This window comes from Emys orbicularis, chromosome 1 (assembly GCF_028017835.1).
Source record: "Emys orbicularis isolate rEmyOrb1 chromosome 1, rEmyOrb1.hap1, whole genome shotgun sequence".
In the NCBI taxonomy this organism is placed as follows: domain Eukaryota; kingdom Metazoa; phylum Chordata; order Testudines; family Emydidae; genus Emys; species Emys orbicularis.
This window is the reverse complement of record NC_088683.1, coordinates 133,166,973-133,187,111: the sequence shown is the minus strand read 5'-3', so window position 1 is coordinate 133,187,111 and position 20,139 is coordinate 133,166,973. Positions and strand designations below refer to the sequence as shown.

Here is a 20,139-nt window from a genome sequence, read left to right as displayed (position 1 = left end):
CAGTCTACACTTACCTGCAGCTTTCTTCTGTGCAAGAGAGGGATGGACTAATGCGTTCGCTCTTTTGGGAGTTTATTTGATTTTAGACTTCTGGAATACCATGAAGGATGCGTAAAGTATATTCACTATTTTTGGTTTTTAAAATAAATATTATTGGTTCACAGATCTAGTGGTGGGTATAGCAAGCATCCAGAACATTCAAGTATCCATATAACCAGTTAACAAGACTATTTTAGATATCTTGACCCTAGCATTTTTGTTTTAGCACTCCGTACACTTCTCTAAATAAATGGGGAAAAAAACCACTCTTACACATACCCAGTTCATATCAGTATATTTATTTATAAAGAACTATAGAACAATTGCTTCTCTGTATTAACTCCTCATCAGTCATTCAGCATGTACTTCTGAAACTTATAAAAGAAAAATATTACCAGTCTTTCAAAGTAAATTATAGGAAATCTCCCACACAATTTGTGCACATCAAGTTCAGCAAATTTTTAAGTATTTCTGCAAATGAGTTCAAGTTTTGCTCCATACCACAGACACATTTTCCACGCTTTTTCTCCCTCAGAGAGAACGTGAGAGTTTAATTGTATACAGGAGATTTAACTACATAGATCTTCACAACGATAACTGATATCTTCCTGTGCCCAACATGTAAGATATCCTTTCTGGCCTCATAAAACCCAAGTTCATACCCCTTCTTATTGAAGGAGGCCAGGGAGTTAAAGTTGAGATCACTCAGCAGTATTAAGAGTGGGAGATCTGGAATAACCACACTTCAACAGTTAGTTATAAAATAACGTGTGGAGAAAGCCTCTGTGCAAACTTATACCAGCAGCATAGCAGTTAGCAATCCCTTACTTGTATTTTAAACATAGTGGTCTAGACCCGGCAACGGATGTACTACAGAGAGTGAGTTGGAATGATATATAGCCTCTGACTTAATTTATACAGTCTCTGGTATGGCTGTTGTGTGTTTTTGTTTGTTTGTTTGTTTTTTAGAAATGTTACAGCCATTTAACAAGATTTTACTCTGTCATTTGTTTAAAAAAAATTAGTGCAAGACAGATTAGAGGTATGGCAGAGGTTGGTGGATGAACTAAAACATAAGGAATGTATTTAATTCTTGCATACCTTCATAATTTAGCTGGGCCGGCCAAGTTTAGGGGAAACATAATTATTATAAACAAGTAACACTGGTGAGAGAGCTACTTTACCTGGCAAGTTACTTAAGGTTCTCCAAATCCATATAGGGGCTCTGAATAAAGGATTTAAGTTGATGATGTGCTTTCAAAAAAGGGAATTAGACAATTGGGTCGGGAAAAGTAAACCTCTCTTCACTACATAGAAAAGTATAAATTTCCTTATCTCCCAGCCAGTGTTTTATAAAACAGAGCTGACACATGTATAATCAGACAGAGAAATACAAGGCATCTCTCATTTTAGACTGTTTGAAGTCTGTTAAAACACACATGGATATCTGTCATGGCAGATGACAGCTATGTTCTCTGTCTTCAAGTCAAAGATCTCCCTCCAGTTAGAAATAAATACACTATTTACTGTAAACTCTCTATATCTAGGGAATATTGTAATTTTCACTCATTAGAGAGAGGGAAGAGGGAACTATCTTAATAGGTCCTTTTTAATTTTATTAAGCACTGAACAAAGTTGCAAGAGCACAGAATGGAAAACCTACTTGGAGTGGAGACATCTAGGTAGAGGGTGCCATTTTACTTGCACTGAAAAAGGAGAAAATGCTTGCCAGGATAGAGGATCAGGTTTACATAGATAATACTTCTAATTTAAGAAAATGAATTTTGAAAGCTGAAAATTGACCTAATTGGTCAGTTGTTTGTCTTAAATTTGAAGTGGATATTTCAAGACATGACATGCTGTCATATCATCAGCAGCCGCATACAAGGTTGACTTCTGAGTGACTGTCTGCCTGAAAACTCTCAAAGAACTGAAAAGCAAGCGACTCAAGTAAATTGCTTAGCAATGTCAGAGTAAGGGAGAAAGCAGGCATCCCTGTCTTGTCTCCCTCTCAAGTAAAATCATCAAAGGAAAACCTATTGGTCATTACAGCAGCTCTAGAAGCATACAAAATCTGACTTCCTCTCTCTTGGGGTCTGGTCCACAGATCTTCAGTGTGAGTCATCGCCTGTCTGTAGCTGTAGGGGGGGAAATCAAAGCGATTGGATAGCTGAGGGACTAGCCCCCACCTTCTGGAGTTCCCCTCATTTTTTCCCCCCTCCTATAGCTATTGGTGGGTCTGTGGTATCAGCATTGCTTGTAAGAGACAGAATTAAGAAAAATCTGAAGACACAAGTTGTCTCCTGTCTGGAATTGTCACAGTTGTTGTCTCCTATCCCCCAGCTATTCAGGTTGCAGGCTAAGAGGATGGACAAGAAAGGTCCAAACAGGAAACTGAGCAAGGCTGTGTTCCCCCTGCTCTGTATTCCTGCCAAATGCTGCAAAAGGAGAAGTTTGTGCCTGGTGCAGCTGCCTCGTTCACTGGGTTGGAAAGGTTTTGCTTTGTCTGCCTTATCCTGATCCAGGAGCTGGTTCCCCAGGAGTTCCCCACCAGCAAGGAGTCTGATAGCCAGGCTGCAAATGTCTTGAAGGATGGCACAAAAATTGAGAGCCCTTCAGCAACCAGAAGCAGTTACATCAGGGTAGCAGCCTGGCACAGGGAAACCATAAGCGGGACCAGCTGAATCTGCCATGGTCAGAGCATGGAGTGGCCGAAAAGGCCATTTGTGTGTATGCCCTCCCACAGTGCATGTCTCATCAGTCCCACCCTCTCCCGTCAGGCAATTTGGTCTCCTTTCCTTAGCCCTAGGGGAAGTCCGGAATTCTGCATGGAGAGGAGAAGAAAGGAATCTCCCTCAGGAAGAAATTCCCTCTTAGGCTATGGAGCTCTTGGATTTGGCATGAAAAATACCTTTACTGTAGAAGCTGCCATCTTGTGAGCCCCAGGAAACAGCTGCAGTGTCCCTTACAGGGATTCTGTCCACACTCAAAAGGGCAAAGATAAATAGATGCCTGTTAACGGAAGAGTTTTGCAGGGCTCTTCATCTGACTCAGGTTCCTAGTGTCACCTCCCCTAAGGAGTGAAAATTAAAGGAGAAAGGGGTTCAAGAAATTACCTCAAACTTAGGAGAAAACTGGCCTGTTTTTCTATGGACAGCAATTCCTCTGACTCATCACCAGAGAGTGCCAGAGCTAATGGCTCTCTTCACAAGATGTTATACGTGGAAAGAAAAAGCATAGTAAAAGAAATATAAATTGTTTACATCTGGTTCTTTTTCATCTTCCTCCTCCAATTCGTTTTCATTCTGAGCATTGTTCAAAAAAAAAAAAAAGCTAGAAAATCTGTTCAACCTAAGTCCAAGAGAGGAATAAAGAAGTCAAGAGGAAAGTTAGGATCATCTTCACAGGAGGAAGGTTAATTCAATCTCAGAGTCTGAGCTGCAGGATGAAGTGAAGCAAGAGGATCTTTTGCCAACTGAATTATCTGAGATGAAGTTACAAAAGCTGATTAGATACTTGGGTATTCAGTCGGATGAGCTAGTGAGAAAAAAAATTGTGGTGGAAGAAGAGAGAACTAGTATAGAAATTACAAAAGTTTTTTCCCCAACTTGTTCAAAATCTGAACTACACGTTCCCCTTCGTGTCTTTTGGGGGAAAGTAATTAAGGCTGAATGGGAAGCACCAACAAAGTCTGTGAGATTGTCCAGGCATGCCAAAAAAATTCTACAGCATGCACCATAGCAAAAAGCAGATTGTCTCTCTTCCCACAATGGACAGAGCAGTTTACTGGAACTAGTCAGTCATTGCTGTCCCAAAGGAGACGGACTTTTTCCCCAAAAGAACCCAATGACTGCAGACTGGAAATATCACTATAGCCATAATGAGGCTTCATCTTCCCCTCTGAAGGCTTCTGCTGCAGCACCATGTTTTGCAAGAGCAGTACTCACCTGGACAGACTGTTTAGGAGTCAGACTGGCCAAAAACTGCCAAGAAATCACTTCAGTTAGGTTCAGAGTTAATGAACATCTTAGTGCCTTCAGCATTCATAGCTGATGCAACCAGGGGTGCTTCTGTGTTTTCAGTACATGCTATGGCCTCCAATGTAGTGACTTGATGGCACCTCTGGAAGGGCGACAGACCAGACAAAATCACGTTAACAGCTTCAAAATATTTAGAAGGTTGGTTGTTTGGGGAACCATTAGACAAAGTGGTATTGTAGTCTTCAGATAAACAAAAAAATATGTTACAAAACTCTCAACTCCAAATCTGGGAAAAGGGATAGCTGGCTTTATTTCAGGTCTAAATATCCTTTCTGTGGCTGTTCCTCTAAGTATGGAAGGCAAGACTACAACAAAAGCAAATAGAACAAGTCTAAGCCTGGAAAGGAGAGAGACCAGTCTTCCTGCAGTGTAAATTCCAACACTAGAAACAATCTATGACTACAGTCAGGAGAGTTCCAACGAGCAACACCTAAGGGGAGGATTGTTAAAATTCAAGGACCAATGGCCTATCTCCACATTGGACAGATGGGTGCTGAATGTGGTTTGACAGGAGTACATCATAGAACTTTGAAATCATTTTTCTCTCTTCTCTGGTATCTTCAAATCTGCAAAGTAGGTGTGATCTGTAGTCTTTAGTATATTATCTTTCAGGAATCGGTGTAATAGAGAGAGTTCCCAAGGCAGAGATGTTCTCTGGCCACTACTCAGTTTTGTTTCTGGTACCCAAGAGGTCTGGGGAGGACGGAGAAGTATTGGAGACCAGATTCAGTCTGGAGATTTTTAAGTCCATACTGGTGGCCATCTGCCAGAGGGATTATCTCACATCAGTAGATTTGGAGGAGACCTATCTTCATATGCCAGTTCACCAGGTGCACAGGAGATTTCTGTAATTCACTCATGGCATGGATAATTTTCAATACAAAGTGCTGCCTTTTGTACTGTTATCTGCACCTCAAACGTTCACGAAAGTCCTCAGTGTTCTGGTTGCTATTCTCAGGCAAATGGGGATACAAATATACTCTTTCCTAGACAACATAATAATCAGAATCCTGTCCAAAGAGAGATCCACTCAAGCAACAATCCAAACGTTGCAACAGCATGGATTATAGTACATTTTGGAAAGAGTCATCTTCAGCCATCTCAGTGCCTTGTTCATCTTGGAGTGTTGATAGACTCAGAGGCCCATAAAATCTTTGTCAGCCAAAATACAGAGCAAGATCAGATCAGCAGTTACCCTTTTGAGGGCGTCCTAGGCACCCTAATGAGTGTTCTAGGGATGATCATGTCATAATGAGTTTTCTAAGAATAGTGCTAGGAGCAAGAATGAATGTGAGGACGCTCCAGAGTTTCCTGCTGTCCCTTCCCTGCTGTTTTCTGACTTTTCCATCTCTGAAAGTGAGCATTCCATCACTCGTATTGAAATCCCGGGATTGGTGGATGAGCCCAGATTGATTTCAGGAAGGATGGCCATGGCAGAGCCAGAGAGATCTGTCATAACAATAGATGCCAGTCTGGAAGGATGGGAAGCATTCTCTGAGAAGTCGATGGCTGTAGGGACATGGTTCTTCTTGGAACTAAAGAAAAGCATACATTTTTCTAGAGATGAGGGCAATAAAATATGCTGTTCAACAACTGGCCTCAGTATTACTGAATGGTGGTCTTCTGGTAATGGCGGACAATGTCAGCGATGGCATACATAAACCATTGAGTGGAAGGGGAGAGGACTCAGGTTAAGGGATCTACAAAAGGAACAGTATCATTGCTGCAGTGAGCAGAGGCTCATCTACAGTCTATCCGGGCCTTGCATATCAAGGGCACCAATCCAACAGTGGGCACCAGAGCTCATTCAGTACACGGGCAGTGAAGGGGCATTGAAATCTGTAAAGCTGCAACTTGGTCATCTGTGTAAACATTGACTAAATTTTACAAGATAGATATTCATCTTCAGATGATGCAGCCTTTGACAGGTGGGTCCTGCATTCTGTGGTGATTCCTTTCTCTGTGATATTATTTTGTTCTCTCCCTAGGAATTTTGTCATTGCTGAGAATATCCCACACTGAGGATCTGTGGACCTAGCCCTGAGAGAGAATGGGAAAATTTGTGGCAGCTTACCTGAAAATTTCCCCTTCTTCAAACAGAACTGGCCCTCCCTGAAAAAGGCAGATCTGTTTAACTCATGCTTAAAGTTCTCTGCAGTAGTTAAAATGTTCTTGTTGTTCGTAATGTTCTCTTGTTGAATATTTTTCGCAAGATGAGAGATTTGGGGGTTTTTAGTTTCATAGTCCACAGGAGTTAGTGGTGGAAGCATCTTGAAACCGAGGTGGTCTCCTGAAGGTGGGGACTAGTCCCTCATCAGCTATCCACCTAGCTTTGTTTCTGCCCCCTGCAGGTACAGACAGGCAATGACCTATTGTCAATCTTTGGATCTTTCCCTTCAAAGAAGGGAAAGTTTTCAGGTAAGCAACCATGAATTCTCCCAATTTGAGGAAGTTACTGCTAAAGTAAAATTTGTGAAGAACCTCTGGAAAATATCTGTATTCAGTTCTTTCAAAAGCCTTTTCCATCTCCAAGGAAGTCAGCTAAGCTTGGGGACCTCTAAAATGCCTAAAACGAGGATGTGAGGCAAATATCTGGTGTTGAGCAGTGAGGAGCAGCTGAAGATAAGACAGTCTGATCCCCTGAGGAGAAGAAGAGAGTTCAGGCAAGAGAAAAATTTTAGACAGAAGCCTAACATTTATGTTCAATAGAAGAATGGAGCAGCGAGAGACAGAGATTTCATGGTTTCAGTATAAAAACTTCTTCACCCTCTCAGTTCCTTCTTACCACCCGTGCTGGTTGATTGGAGTGCCTTCCCCTTGACTTGCAAGTGGATAGCATTTTTTCTCTTTATCTCTCATCCTTGTTTGCCTTGTACATAGTTTGTTTACAGTAGCTAGTCAGTAAGTAGGTGTTAAGTAGTGTTAGTTAGTAAATTAGAGTCCCAGCAGGATCTTAGCCCCAGGCCGGGCATGCACTGGTCTCCAGGTTTTAAGCCTTGTTCTGCCTGCAACAGACCTATGCCCATTAGCGACCCCCATAGCAGCTGCCTACGGTTCTTGAGGGAGTCGCGTGTGAAGGACAAGTGTCGTATTTGAAAGAATTTTTGTCCTAGAACTCAAAAGGAGCACAACCGCCTACATCCCTTCCAGTCGGCCTGGTCGCGAGTCACCTTAGACCGCTGGGTGCTTGGCATTGTATCTCTGGGCTACACACTGCAATTCTTTCCTACCCTGCTTGAAGGACAAGGTGGTACAAATCCTGACAGACAACACCGCCTCGATGTTTTACATCAACAAGCAAGGCAGAGCCAAATCGTCAGCCCTCTGCCAACAAGCTCTCCATTTCTGGGACTTCTGTGTGCAGCATGCCATTCATCTTATGACTGCGCACCTTCCCAGGGCCAGAAACGTGTTAGTGGATCACCTCAGCAGGTCCTTCTCTTCTCACCACAAGTGATCACACTGACCACCTCTGGATGGAGTGATCTTCCAAAGTCCCCCCGGTGGACTTGTTTGCGTCCTGACAGAGCAGGAAGTGCCAGGTGTTCTGCTCAACTCAGGGGATTGACATAGGCTCCCTGTCAGATGCCTTTTTGCTCCAGTGGTCAGGGGGCTCTGATGTATGCCTTCCCACCAGTGCCCTTAATCCACAAAGTCCTCATGAAGATCAGACAGCACAAGGTGAAGGTAATCCTGATAGCCCCGGCTTGGTCTCGCCTGCACTGGTTCGGCACGCTGTTGGACCTTTCAGTGGCCACCCCGCTGCAGCTGCCTCTCTGGTCAGTTCTGCTGTCCCAGAACCACGACAATCTTCTGCACCCGAACTTGGCAGCGCTGCATCTGACAGCCTGGCTGCTATGTGGCTGAATGCAGAACAGGAGTACTCAGTCCATTATCCAGCAGGTACTGTTGGGTAGCAGAAAGCCCTCGGCCAGGGTGACCTACCTGGCCAAGTGGAAAAGGTTCTGGGGTTTGGACCAGGGTATCCACCCCGAGCAGGCCTTGCTGCAGTCAGTGTTGGACTACCTTCTGCATCTCAAGCTCTAGGGCCTGTTTCTTTCATCGATTAAGGTCCACTTGGCCGCTATTTCAGCCTTCCATCCTCCGTTCCAGGGCAGGTCGGTCTTCACTCATGACATGATGGTCCTTTTTTTTTTTGAAGGGCCTGGAGCGACTCTATCCCCACATCCATGACCCTGTCCCTCCTTAGGACCTGAATCTCATGCTGTCACGACTCATGGGTCCCCCCTTCGAGCTTTTGGCTTCCTGCTCCCTTCTTCTGCTTTCCTGGAAGGCTTCTTTCTTGGTGTCAATAACGTCTGCCCACAGGGTCTCTGAGATTAGGGTGCTTACTTTGGAGCCACTCTGTATGGTATTCTACAAGGACGAGGTCCAGCTGCGACCGCACCCAGCTTTCTTGCCCACGGTAGTTTCGCAGTTTCATACAAGCCAGGACGTATACTTACCTGTCTTCTTTCCAAAACCTCATAAGTCAGAAGAGGAGTGCAAATTGCACTCTCTGGATGTCAGGAGAGCAATAGCCTTTTACATTGAAAGGACTAAGCCGTTCTGTAAGTCGACGCAGTTGTTCATTGCAGCAGCAGACAGGATGAAAGGTCTTCCAGTGTCTGCCTAGAGAATTTAATCATGGATCACCGCCTGCATCTGTTTTTGTTATGATCTGGTGAAAGTGCCTCCACTGGCGATTGTAACTGTCCACTTGACTAGGGCACAAGCCTGGGCAGCGGCCTTCCTGGCCCAAGTGCCTATTCAAGATATCGGCAGGGCCGCTACCTGGTCGTGCATCCACACATTTACATCTCATTACGCACTTACCTAGCAGGCCCAAGACAATGCTGGCTTCAGTAAAGCAGTATTGCAAGCCACATGACTATGAACTCCGAGCCCACCTCAGTGGATACAGCTTGTGAATCACCTAGAATGGAATTGACATGAGCAAGCACTCGAAGAAGAAAAAACGGTTACCTACCTTTTGTAACTGTTGTTCTTCAAGATGTGTTGCTCATGTCCATTCCATTACCCGCCCTCCTACTTCTCTGTCAGAGTTGTCGTCAAGAAGGAACTGAGACGGCATCGGGCCGGCAGTGCCTAATATACCGATGCATGAGCACAGCATTCCAGAGGGCACCACTGCCAACCCTACGGGTACCACTAAGGCAGAAATCTCCGAAAAATGTGCACGTGGGCGCGCACACTCCTAGAATGGAATGGACATGAGCAACACATCTCGAACAAGAGTTACAAAAGACAGGTAACTGTTTTTTAACACTTTGCACGGGTGCTATTCGTTTTGTAACAGCCTATAAATATGAAAATTACTTCATTTATTTTATTGTCCAAGTAAAATGAAATAAACTAAACAGATAGTGAAAAGTAAATTGAGGTTTTTTTTTTAAAATGAGTGTCTTTAATAATCTGAAGTGATATTGGTAACAAAGATAAGGAACAGTGTTGAAAATATGACTAAGATGTCAGTCTGCCTTAAATGGTGGTTCTTTGATTATGATGTCTGTCATATCCCAAAGGTTTCACAAGATAGATTTTTCTAGAACCACATTTTAGCAATGTCTCTCTTAAATACAAATACACAGTTATTCACTACAAATGAGTCAAAATGTCATATTTAAAATACAAACAATAGCAACCCTAAGCTAAACATTTCATATGTTTCAGTATTAACTAAATATTAGGGCATGTGTATTTCAGGCATTTCTCAGTCCCGAGAATCCTGAGGAACCATATCTAGAAGGCATTAGCTATAACTGTGTGGCTCCTGGAAAACGCTTTATGCCAATGGACAACTTGTCAGGAGGTGAAAAATCTGTGGCAGCACTGGCTCTTGTGTTTGCAATACACAGGTAATATGGTGAAATAAATTTTACAGTACCATCTTTTTACTAATCTTTGAGCCTCAGTGGTATGGAAACAAAGGTAGCATAGTATTTTCAGAAGGCATTTTGAACATTTGTTATGTCCAAAAATGTATTTTACATTCCTATTCTGTTCTTGACATTACTATTTCTTGGTCAAAATTTTATGGGACAAGCTAAACCCCCAAAATATTAGTATATCTATATAAAAGTAATTGACTCTCTTATTTTTAAGTTTCCGCCCTGCCCCTTTCTTTATTTTGGATGAAGTGGATGCTGCACTGGATAACACAAACATTGGCAAAGTAAGTTATTCCTTCTGTTATCTGAAATTAATTTACAGATAATCTAATGACATAGTGGTATCCTTTTGCAGAAGGATGGTTGTTTAATTTAGGGAGGCTGGGACAAAGAGAGAAGTTCAGTTATTCTCTATTGGCCTAAATCAAAACAGACTGCATGAGGGACAAATTTAAGAATTTTTTGAGTGATGGTTCCTGTGCGTATTCCATACATAGGTACACATGTGAACTGGTGGGACTGTCTGGAAATTTTTAGTAAGCAGTGCCCATTGATCCACACTTGCACACAGGTATGTTAAAGTTAAGGTTGTTGTCATGGTCTGGCGCCTCCTCTTTGTTGTTCTCAGGATTAGCTGGAGGCTGACACCCCCATCCCTGGTTTGTATGACGTCGCTCTGTCTCTGGTCTGCAACTCTTCTTCCTCCAAAACTCTCGATGTCTCCTTTGTGACTCAGCCCTCTGGCTAGGTCACTCAGTGAGTCCCCTTCTGGGGTAGAAGGTCCAACAGGGCCTATTTGCAGCCCTGTCTTTAGGCTCAGTTCTCACAGTCCTTAAACAGTCCAACAGGGCCTATCCCAGTACCCTGGTTGGTCTCTCTCTCTGCAGCCCTCCTTGGGCTTGCTCTGGCATCTGTCCCTTTAGTCCTGACCCCAGCTTTCCAGCTGGGTCAGTCTCAGTTCAGCCCCCTTCTGGGGTAATATGATTTCCAATATAGCCCCTTACTTGGGCCTGTTTAAACTCCCTTTTCTTAGGGCACTGCCACTTCCCCAGTGGGGGTTAGGGGGGACTCAGGCCCGCTCGCTACTCCAGGTCCTGACCCAGGGATGCTACAAATAGCAGCCCCATGCTGCTTCCTTTAGCCCTGTTGCTATTCCCTGGGCCACATCCCACGTGTCTGGCGTCCCCCCTCTGGGTCTGCCAGCCTGCCAACTCCTTCCACCCAAGGAGTGAATACAGCCTGTCTGCAGTCCTTTCTAGCAGCCCCTCCATGACCAGCTACTTGCTTTATACAAACCCTGCCTCTTCCTGCCCAGCTGAGCCTGCTTTCACTCATTCCTTACTCCCCAGCTCCACCTCCAGGTGCACCCTTGTGGAGTTAATTAACCTATCTAGCCGACTTAACCCCTTTCACTCTTCCGTGGTGTGGACACCTCATCACAGTTGTATTGCATTAAAAAAGAAATTCCAGATAGATTTTTTTTTTTCAAATCTACCCTTAACTCTGCCTGTTGAGCTAGAGTATGATAGGGGTCTGAGATGTGTAGTGATGAAATATAATATTATGCTGAATATATAACCACAACTGTAATTTTAATGTTGTACAAATTACTTGAAGATCTTAATGGAAGTGTATGACATGAGATTAATCTGTGAATTGTTGACATCATGATCTGTTCAGCAAGCCTCCAGTTTAGGGTCTCTAACCATCAGGCCCTACTTGGCAGATACAGTTTCAACCTGTGCAACTACGTTGACAAGTTCAAAGAGAGCCTCCCACAGGACTGGGCGGAGAAGTTCACCACTCTAATAGACGAAGGCAAGGCGGTAGCCAGGGGTGTCCTCCAGATGGCCTGGGATGCTATGGACTCGGTGTCCAGGGTGGTCATCTCTGCAATAGCCATGAGGCATAGCTCCTGGTTACAGACCTCCAGACTGTCCCAGGAGATCCAATCCACCCTGCAGGACCTCCCTTTCGAGGGAACAGGGCTGTTCTCGGAGTTAACTGATGCTAGGCTCCACAGTCTTAAAGACTCCCGGGCCACCCTCTGCTCCTTGGGTCTACATACTTCTCAGCAGGCCAAAAAGCCATTTTGCCCCCCGCCATCTCTGCCGTTATTGAGGTCTTGGGGTTCCCCTCAATCTGGCTCCTACAAAAAGAAAGGGAAAGATGGGTTTTAAGTGCTTCCACCAGTCGTCGTCTTGTCAACCTGCCCAGCCTAGTCCTTCCAGGGACCAAGGCAGCCAAAAGCAGTCATTTTGAGGATGCACCCGAGGACGATGCCCCAGTCACTGTACTGGATCCGTTCCCCGTCCACCTCCACCCTTTTTGGTCAGCTTGGTCCCATATCACCTTGGACCGCTGGGTGCTCGACACTGTCTCATCGGGCTATACCCTGTAGTTTGTAGCCAACCAACCCTTCCATCCCTCTTCCCCGTCCCTCTTCACGAGCAACTCCTCATTCAGGAGATCAAAAACCTCCTGCACCTAGGGGCATGGAAGGAAGAGGATTTTACTCCTGCAACTTCCTTATTCCAAAGGCAAAGAGAGGCCTCAGACTTATTCTAGATCTGCGGCGCCTCAACAAGTCTCTCAAAAAGTTGAAATTTCATATGGTCATCCTGGCCTCCTTCATCCCGTGCCTGGATCCAGGAGACTGGTACATCGCCCTCGATTTAAAAGACTCGTACTTCCATATTCCTGGGGCACCAGTGTTTCCTCTGTTTCACATTTGGCCAGCGCCATTTCCAGTTCACAGCAATGCCCTTTGGTCTCTCATCAGCTCCGAGAGTGTTCACCAAGTGTATAGCTCCAGTGACCGCTTATCTGTGACGTCTGGGGGTCCAAATCTACCTGTACCTCGACGATTGCTTGCTAAGGGGCCAGTCCTCAGATCATGTGCGGAGGTATCTCGCTCTGGTCTGTTCCACCTGCCACAACCTGGGCCTAATAATAAATGACAAGAAGTTAACCCTCACTCCAGTGCAACACACAGTTCATTGTGGTGGTACTCCACTCCACTTGGACCAGAGCCTTCCTCCCTGAGTCTCTGGTCTGAGCCATGGTAGACCTCATCTAATTTCTGCATGCCCACCTGTTCACCACCACCCACACCTGCCCGAGACTGCTGGGTCACATGGCAGGATGTACTTATGTGGTTTGGCACGCGCGACTTCACCTCAGACTGCTAGTGGCGTGGCTGGCATTGGTCTATGTCCCCAACCGGCACAGTATGGCATACATCTGGTGGCTATCAGCACATTTCATCTGCTGGTAGACACCTGCTGTGTACTTTCCCATTCAGTCACCATCCACTTCCTATAAGGGTGCGATTCTTTGAGTCTTCTCTCCAGTGACAAAATGTATACCAGTCTGCAACTTGAATCTTGTTGGATCAACTCTTACTAAATAGCAGTTTGTGCCCCTGGCATCCTGCTCTCTGTTACATCTCTAAGAAGGTAACAGACGAGTCAGGGAGCTAGAGGTGCTCGTGGCTGACCCTTCCTATTGAGTTTTCCACAAGGACTGGGTATCCATGAGACTACATCCGAAGTTCCACCCTCAGGAGGTGTCGGACTTTCACATCAACTATGTCTCTATCTACCTGTGTTTTACCTTAAACAGAAAAGGTGGGGGAGGTAATATCTTTTATTGGACCAACTTCTATTGGTGAGAGAGATAAGCTTTCGAGCTACACTGAGCTCTTCTCTCAGACGTGAAGAGGAGCTCGGTGTAGCTCACAAGCTTGTCTCTTTCACCAACAGAAGTTGGTCCAGTAAAAGATATTACCTCACCCACCTTGTCTCTCTAATATCCTGGGACCAATACTGCATTTTACCTTAAAACCTCATTCTAACACGGAAGAGGCAGCATGACACTTGCTGGACATGCATGGGGCTCTTGCCTTTTACCTGCAGAGGAAGAGATCTTTTCAGAAGTCTCCTAGTCTTTTTGTATTATTCATGGAACATCTGAGAGGCCATTTGCTCCCAGATACTGTTGAAGTGGAATTGAGGGTGTATTCTATTTGACTACAAGATGAATGTCTCCCTTAAGTGCAGTGTGAGAGCACGCTCAACTAGAGCTTAAGCAGCATTGGTAGCTTTCCTTTGAGATGTACCTATTACTGACCGCTGCAGAGCAGCAAATTGGAGTTTGGGTCTTATCTTTGCTAGAAATTATGCACTAGTGCAGGGGTTCTCAAACTTCATTGCACCGCGACCCTCTTCTGACAACAAAAATTACTACCCCGATCCCTGCCACCCCAGGTAGGGGGGCCAAAGCCCCACTGCCCCAGGGTTGGGGGCAAAGCCGAAACACAAGGGCTTCAGCCCCAGGCAGGGGGCCTGTAACCTCAGCCCCACTGCCCAAGGCTGAAGCCCTCAGGCTTCGGCCCTAGACAGTGGGGCTTGAGCTTTGGCTTCTGGCCCCAGCAAATCTAAGCCAGCCCTTGTGACCCCATTAAAATGGGGTCGCAACCCACTTGGGATCCTGACCCACAGTTTGAGAGCCACTGCGACTAGTGCAAGCAGCTGCTGCTGCAGCTTCTCTAGGCAGAGCTGTTCTGCAGTCTGTGTCATAGGACTCCAGGCATACAACTTTTTTTAAAGTGACACTGCTTGTGAATCAGCTGAAGTGCATTGCACTTAGGGACAATCACTCAAAGAAAGGGGTTACTCACCTTGTAGGGCCCTACAAAATTCACGGCCATGAAAAACGCGTCATGGGCCGTGCAATCTGGTCCCTCCCCAAGTGAAATGTGGTCTTTTATATGCTTTTACCCTGTGCTATACAGATTTCATGGGGGAGACCGGCATTTCTCAAATTGGGGGTCCTGACCCAAAAGGAAGTCACGTGGGGGGGTCGCAGTATTGCCACCCTTAAGTCTGCGCTGCCTTCAGAGCTGGGCAGCTGGAGAGCAGTGGCTGTTGGCCAGGCACCTAGCTCTGAAGTCAGTGCCCCACCAGCAGCAGTGCAGAAGAAAGGGTGGCAATACCATACCATGCCATGCCATACTTACTTCTGCACTGCTGCTGGCAGCGGTTCTGCCTTCAGAGCTGGGATCCTGGCCAGCAGCCAGTGCTTTCAAGATGCCTAGTTTTGAAGGCAGTGCTGCCACTAGCAGTAGCACAGAAGTAAGGGTAGCAGTACTGCAACCCCACCCTACAATAACCTTGCAACCCTCTCACAACTCCTTTTTTGGGTCAGGACCCCTATAATTACAACATCGTGAAATTTCAGATTTAAGTAGTTGAAATCATTGAAATTTGCGATTTTTAAAATCCTATGACCATGAAATTGCCCAAAGTGGACAGTGAATTTGGTAGGGCCCTAATAATAGTGTAATAATTTCATACAATAAGCAACCAAAAATCCCACCAAAACCTAAGCATGTGAGCTATCATTCTCTAAGCAAGTGTATGAAAATAATTGTCGCAAAATTCAGTAAGAGCAAAGTCAAGTTTGTAATTATGTAAAATAATTTATTAATAACAATTTTGTATCAATATTGAGGCCTACTCCAACTCTTCTCATTGCTTCAGTTTCCTCAACCGTAAATGGTGATCTTACCTGCCATGAGAAAGACCTGAGACACCTTCAAATGAAGGGACCTTTATATATTTGCCAGTGTTTTGAGTTTAAGTTACAGAAAATAATGTTGTTTGGAAATAGAAAAAATATGCTTAATAAATACTGCATGTACTTTTTGCATATGAACAGGTTAGTATATGTACAGTACTTATTGTGATCAAAAGAGTTTGGGAAAGGTCTGGTTAGTAGCAACTTGTTGGAGATCTTCTGCTGTAATAAGGCTAGAAGGCTTTAAACTGAAAATTGAAAAGAAACTTTCCGGAACTTTAAGTGTGTATAATACTAACTCCTTATAAAGTTAGTTTCAGAATGGATTATGGTCAGTCACCTTGAAAACTAGTCAGGTTTTAAAATCTTCAGTTCAAAATAATTTCAACGACTATGCCTACTTATGACATAGCGGATAAAAATGTACACATAGAAGTGTGATTAAAAAATGTTGCTTCTAATTTTCATTTACAATTTTATCTTCTGTTGTGGTATGATGTCTTCTTTATTCACCTCAAATTATAAATTTTGCTCTATGCAGTAACATTTTACAGCTAGTGAAAAACATTTTCTGCCACATAAAACCGCACAGTAATATGCGTTTGTAATCTGTATCACATTATGTAAATGGTAACAAGCTGTAAAATTTATGGCTTATACATGGAAATCCACCTAACTTAAAAACATTGTCAAGTAAAATGCGCTACGTTAACTTTAGAAATGTCACATTTCTAAAGTGGATTGTTTTCATATACATTTTTAAAAGGGCCAAACCTGTGGGGTCATACTGTGAACCTACATCATGTACAGTGTCTTTCTTGGCCAGTTATATTCCCTCTTTTACCCTGCCCATTTCATAAATGAATTCTATCTGCTGAGCAATTCAGCATTGTTCCCTAATCAATTGTGATTTAAATCTGACAGAACCCACTTATCCTAAAATTTGTGGCTTTTCTCCAAAGGTATCAAGCTTCATCAAAGAGCAGGCACAGGAACAGTGTCAGATGATAGTTATTTCTCTAAAGGAGGAGTTTTATTCCAGAGCAGATGCATTAATTGGAGTCTGTCCAGAGGTACAAATAATCTTAGTTATTTTTCTGTCTTAATTTAAATCAAATTAACTTCATACAGCAATTAAACTACTATTAAAAAAAATTCCAGCTACAGCCAGTTATTTCTTAAGAAATGACTCCCCCTTAATGCTCATTTAAAAAAAAATTCTCTAACAAGTATATCAAGAGCTGGGTGGTTCAAATGCATTGTTTGTCATTCAGGAACAGTCATTGGTAAGTGTTTAATAGCGTTCCAGAACAAGCTATGTATAGTTAAGTGGTCCTTCTGGTAACTGCATCATCTTATAGGTAATGCTTATTTTTAATATATATATGCTTGTAAACTGATTTGATTCTTCCTCCTTTCAGCAAGATGATTACATGTTTAGTCAGGTACTGACTCTGGATCTTACTGTGTATCCAGACATTGATGACAGTGAACGAAAAGAGAAGCACAGATACAGTTCCACACTGGAATAAAACATGAAAGTTTCAGGGCCATCTGTGAATAACAAAATTGTGATTTCTACAGCCATCTTTATGACAAGTTTGTAAGCTTTTTGAATATTGCTTTTAAATATTCTTATACAGAAGTCAAAGAATATAGCTTCGTAACCCACAAAGCCATTTCTTAGAATTTGGAGAAGAATAAATGATTGTATTATTTGACCTAGTTTTGTTTAGGGTTTTATGGAGTACATGTTCCTGTTGCGTTACAAATTCAAAATACGCTTTTGAAAGACATTACTGAAATTGCTAAATTCTAGTGACTAGTGCCTAATCTCTTTAAGTATGTTCTTGTTGGTTAGCATTAAGATAAACTATGAAGTCCCATTAATATAAAAACTGATGAATGATGAGTGACTTTTTGAATATTTGCTATGTTAAATTCATATGACTGCTGTCAAAAAATGCAAACCTCATCTGTTAAATGTAACTTTTCAATGTTAAACTATTGAGAATTAAAATGTTGGAAAAAATCTTGAAATGTATAGCATTTTTTACTTTTTATCAGGAAGATTCTCACTACAAGGTTTCAGATGTGGTTAGGTTAAATATAAAGATACAAGTTCTAGAAGCTTAATTTTTTTTAAATTGTATATATTCAAAGAGCTACTATAGGGAAGGAGACGTTATTTTCTGTTTCCAACATGTAAAAGACCAATCTTACATTTCTCCTGAAATTGAATCCAGAGCTTTCTGGTGCCATGTTCTGTAAGGCTCAGAAACTGATGAAAGAGGCTAGCTCCATATTACCTGACCACGTTTGCCCGTCATTGCCAAGCCACAAAGAGGTGTACAGCTTCCCCTCTCCCCCAGTCAAAACTGTTCCTTGGTGGGTTTTCCCCCCTGCCTTTTAGCAAACAGCCAGCACAGATGGCAGACAAGGTATATTAATCATAACACTTTATGGCCAGATTGTGATACCCTTACTCATGTCCAATAAACATATTACCTTCCACCTTGTCTCTAAAATCCTCAGTAAATACACCAGTTTCCATTTTTAAAAAATTATAAAAATACCAAAAAAAGTAAATTAATTTCTACAGTAGCATTAGTAGAGCCAGCTGCATCATTTAATGAATGTCTAGGTTTATGGCCTATTTCCTCCACTTGGGAATCCAGACTCATAGTCGTATTCAAAACAGGATTTCAAAGCAAGTTACTTTTTGATTAACTGAATGCATCACACTGAACAGTCATGTTCTAGGTATATCCCTTTCAGCTATATGTTTCCCTGAGCCAGTTGCAAGTCAGTCCTCCTTATAAGATAACTGAAACATGCATATTCTACTGCCAGTAGCTTCCATAATGGGCCACACAGCAACTCTGCTTTTAATGTGCATACACTGAATTGTAAGAGATCCCATCACTACTGCGATGTGCATTTTTCACAGTGCAATTGTATGGCATTAAGGCAAGAATGGCTGTTTTACAAGTTGCAGTTTTCAGTGGTGTTTAGACTTGAAGAGTCTCCAGTGCTACCTGTTTAAAAAAAGCAAAATTAAATTTACTTGTGATTTAAAAACACTTCAAATCAAATCAATCCTAAGTTTAAATGTGTGTGTGCATGTGCAGTGGGAAGGCAGTTATGTAGTGTTGCTCCTGGGAAAACTAAAAGACAAGTTAAATAGGTTATATCTGAGGAACCAACTGAATGGATGAGATGCTCAGATACTATGATGATAGGAGCCATAAAAGTACCATAGAATAGAGTTCAATAAAAGTGTATTGCAGTAATTTTAACCTCTGACTGCTGTGTTAAAACAACCTCAAAACTATAGTGTGCTCGCAGCAGCCTCAGGAAAATGGGTGCAAAAATGACAGCCTAATCCAGCCATCAGTATCTGATTGATGCTGATTAAAGAAATATTAATTTTTGTAACACTTTAGAATTTCATTTAAAGAAATGTGTTTGCTCCAGGGCAACACAATTTTGGGGGAAACTAACAAGTTTTACAGGACACCCCCTCATAAAAATGTGAAATCCAAGCTCTCATAATAGAATTTAAATTTGGTAGTCTAAGGCCAGGATTCAGCAAGGGTCTGAAGCATGTTTTACTTTAAGCATATGGAGTAGTCACATTGACTGCAGTCAAAGTGGTGAAAACCTTGATGAGCTGGGGTTTGTAGCAGTTCTCTACTGCACATAATTAGATAGTGGCCTGCTTTAACTATGCAGCAATGAAAACATCCCCTAATCTCTACTTGAAATACCAAAAACATGTCCTGTCCTTCAAACAAACTGAAATATTTTCATTCCAATGCATAGTAAGTAGTGAAGTGAATCCCAGTCAATAAAGAACAGCCTGTATGCTGCTGGAAACTTTCATTTATATTCTCATTTCCCCCAATGTGAAGTGATACTAAAAGATACCAGATGACAAGTGAAAAATGAAATATTCATAGTACAATTGTATAGGTCAGATATTTGTGCTTTATAAAACATGAAGATGGTGCATGCTCCAAGGAGCTTACAGTTTAAGGTTCAGATCCTGTAAGCAGCTTTGTGCTGACAGCCCTCTGGGCATATGGAGCTTAATTGACTCAGTCAAAGGGGCAGGGGCATGCCCACATAGAGCAGCTTGGAAGAAGAACCAGGAATAAGAAAATAGATGAAAAAGGGGGTGGGTGGGGAAGAAATAAAATATGCAAGCAAGTTGTCTGAATGACGACACACACAATGTGCTACCCTTGTTTGCAGTTCTTAAAGATAAATTAATTTCAACCTTACTTTCTACTTAAAATGTCTTATAGTCTGTGCCAGTTTCACTTTCAAGTGTTTGAACCCCAGCCTTCTCTAACTTCTAGTTTAGGTATATTTAACACTGCCTTTTTGTGGAAATGAATCCTTGTCTATTTTTAAAACTTTTACTTTAACCTTAGGGTACAGTCAGAACGTTAGTTTTATTTATTATTTATTTAATTAGTTTCTAACAGCTTTTAGCAGTTACTCTCTGCTCTTGACTGGGACTAGTGATAGTGAGAATAGTTCACTCTGGGAGAGAAAAAATT

At 42.7% G+C, this 20,139-nt stretch overlaps 1 protein-coding gene across 1 annotated transcript in view; it reads left to right on the top strand.

Moving 5' to 3' along the window:
• Positions 1-17,103, top strand: part of SMC1B (structural maintenance of chromosomes 1B) — a 64,819-nt gene extending 47,716 nt beyond the window's left edge. The window contains exons 22-25 of the mRNA XM_065413864.1: positions 9,807-9,958; positions 10,206-10,275; positions 16,534-16,644; positions 16,993-17,103. Coding sequence (XP_065269936.1) covers positions 9,807-9,958; positions 10,206-10,275; positions 16,534-16,644; positions 16,993-17,103 — 444 coding nt within the window. The remainder of the gene's footprint in view (positions 1-9,806; positions 9,959-10,205; positions 10,276-16,533; positions 16,645-16,992) is intronic.
• Positions 17,104-20,139: the final 3,036 nt, after the last annotated feature.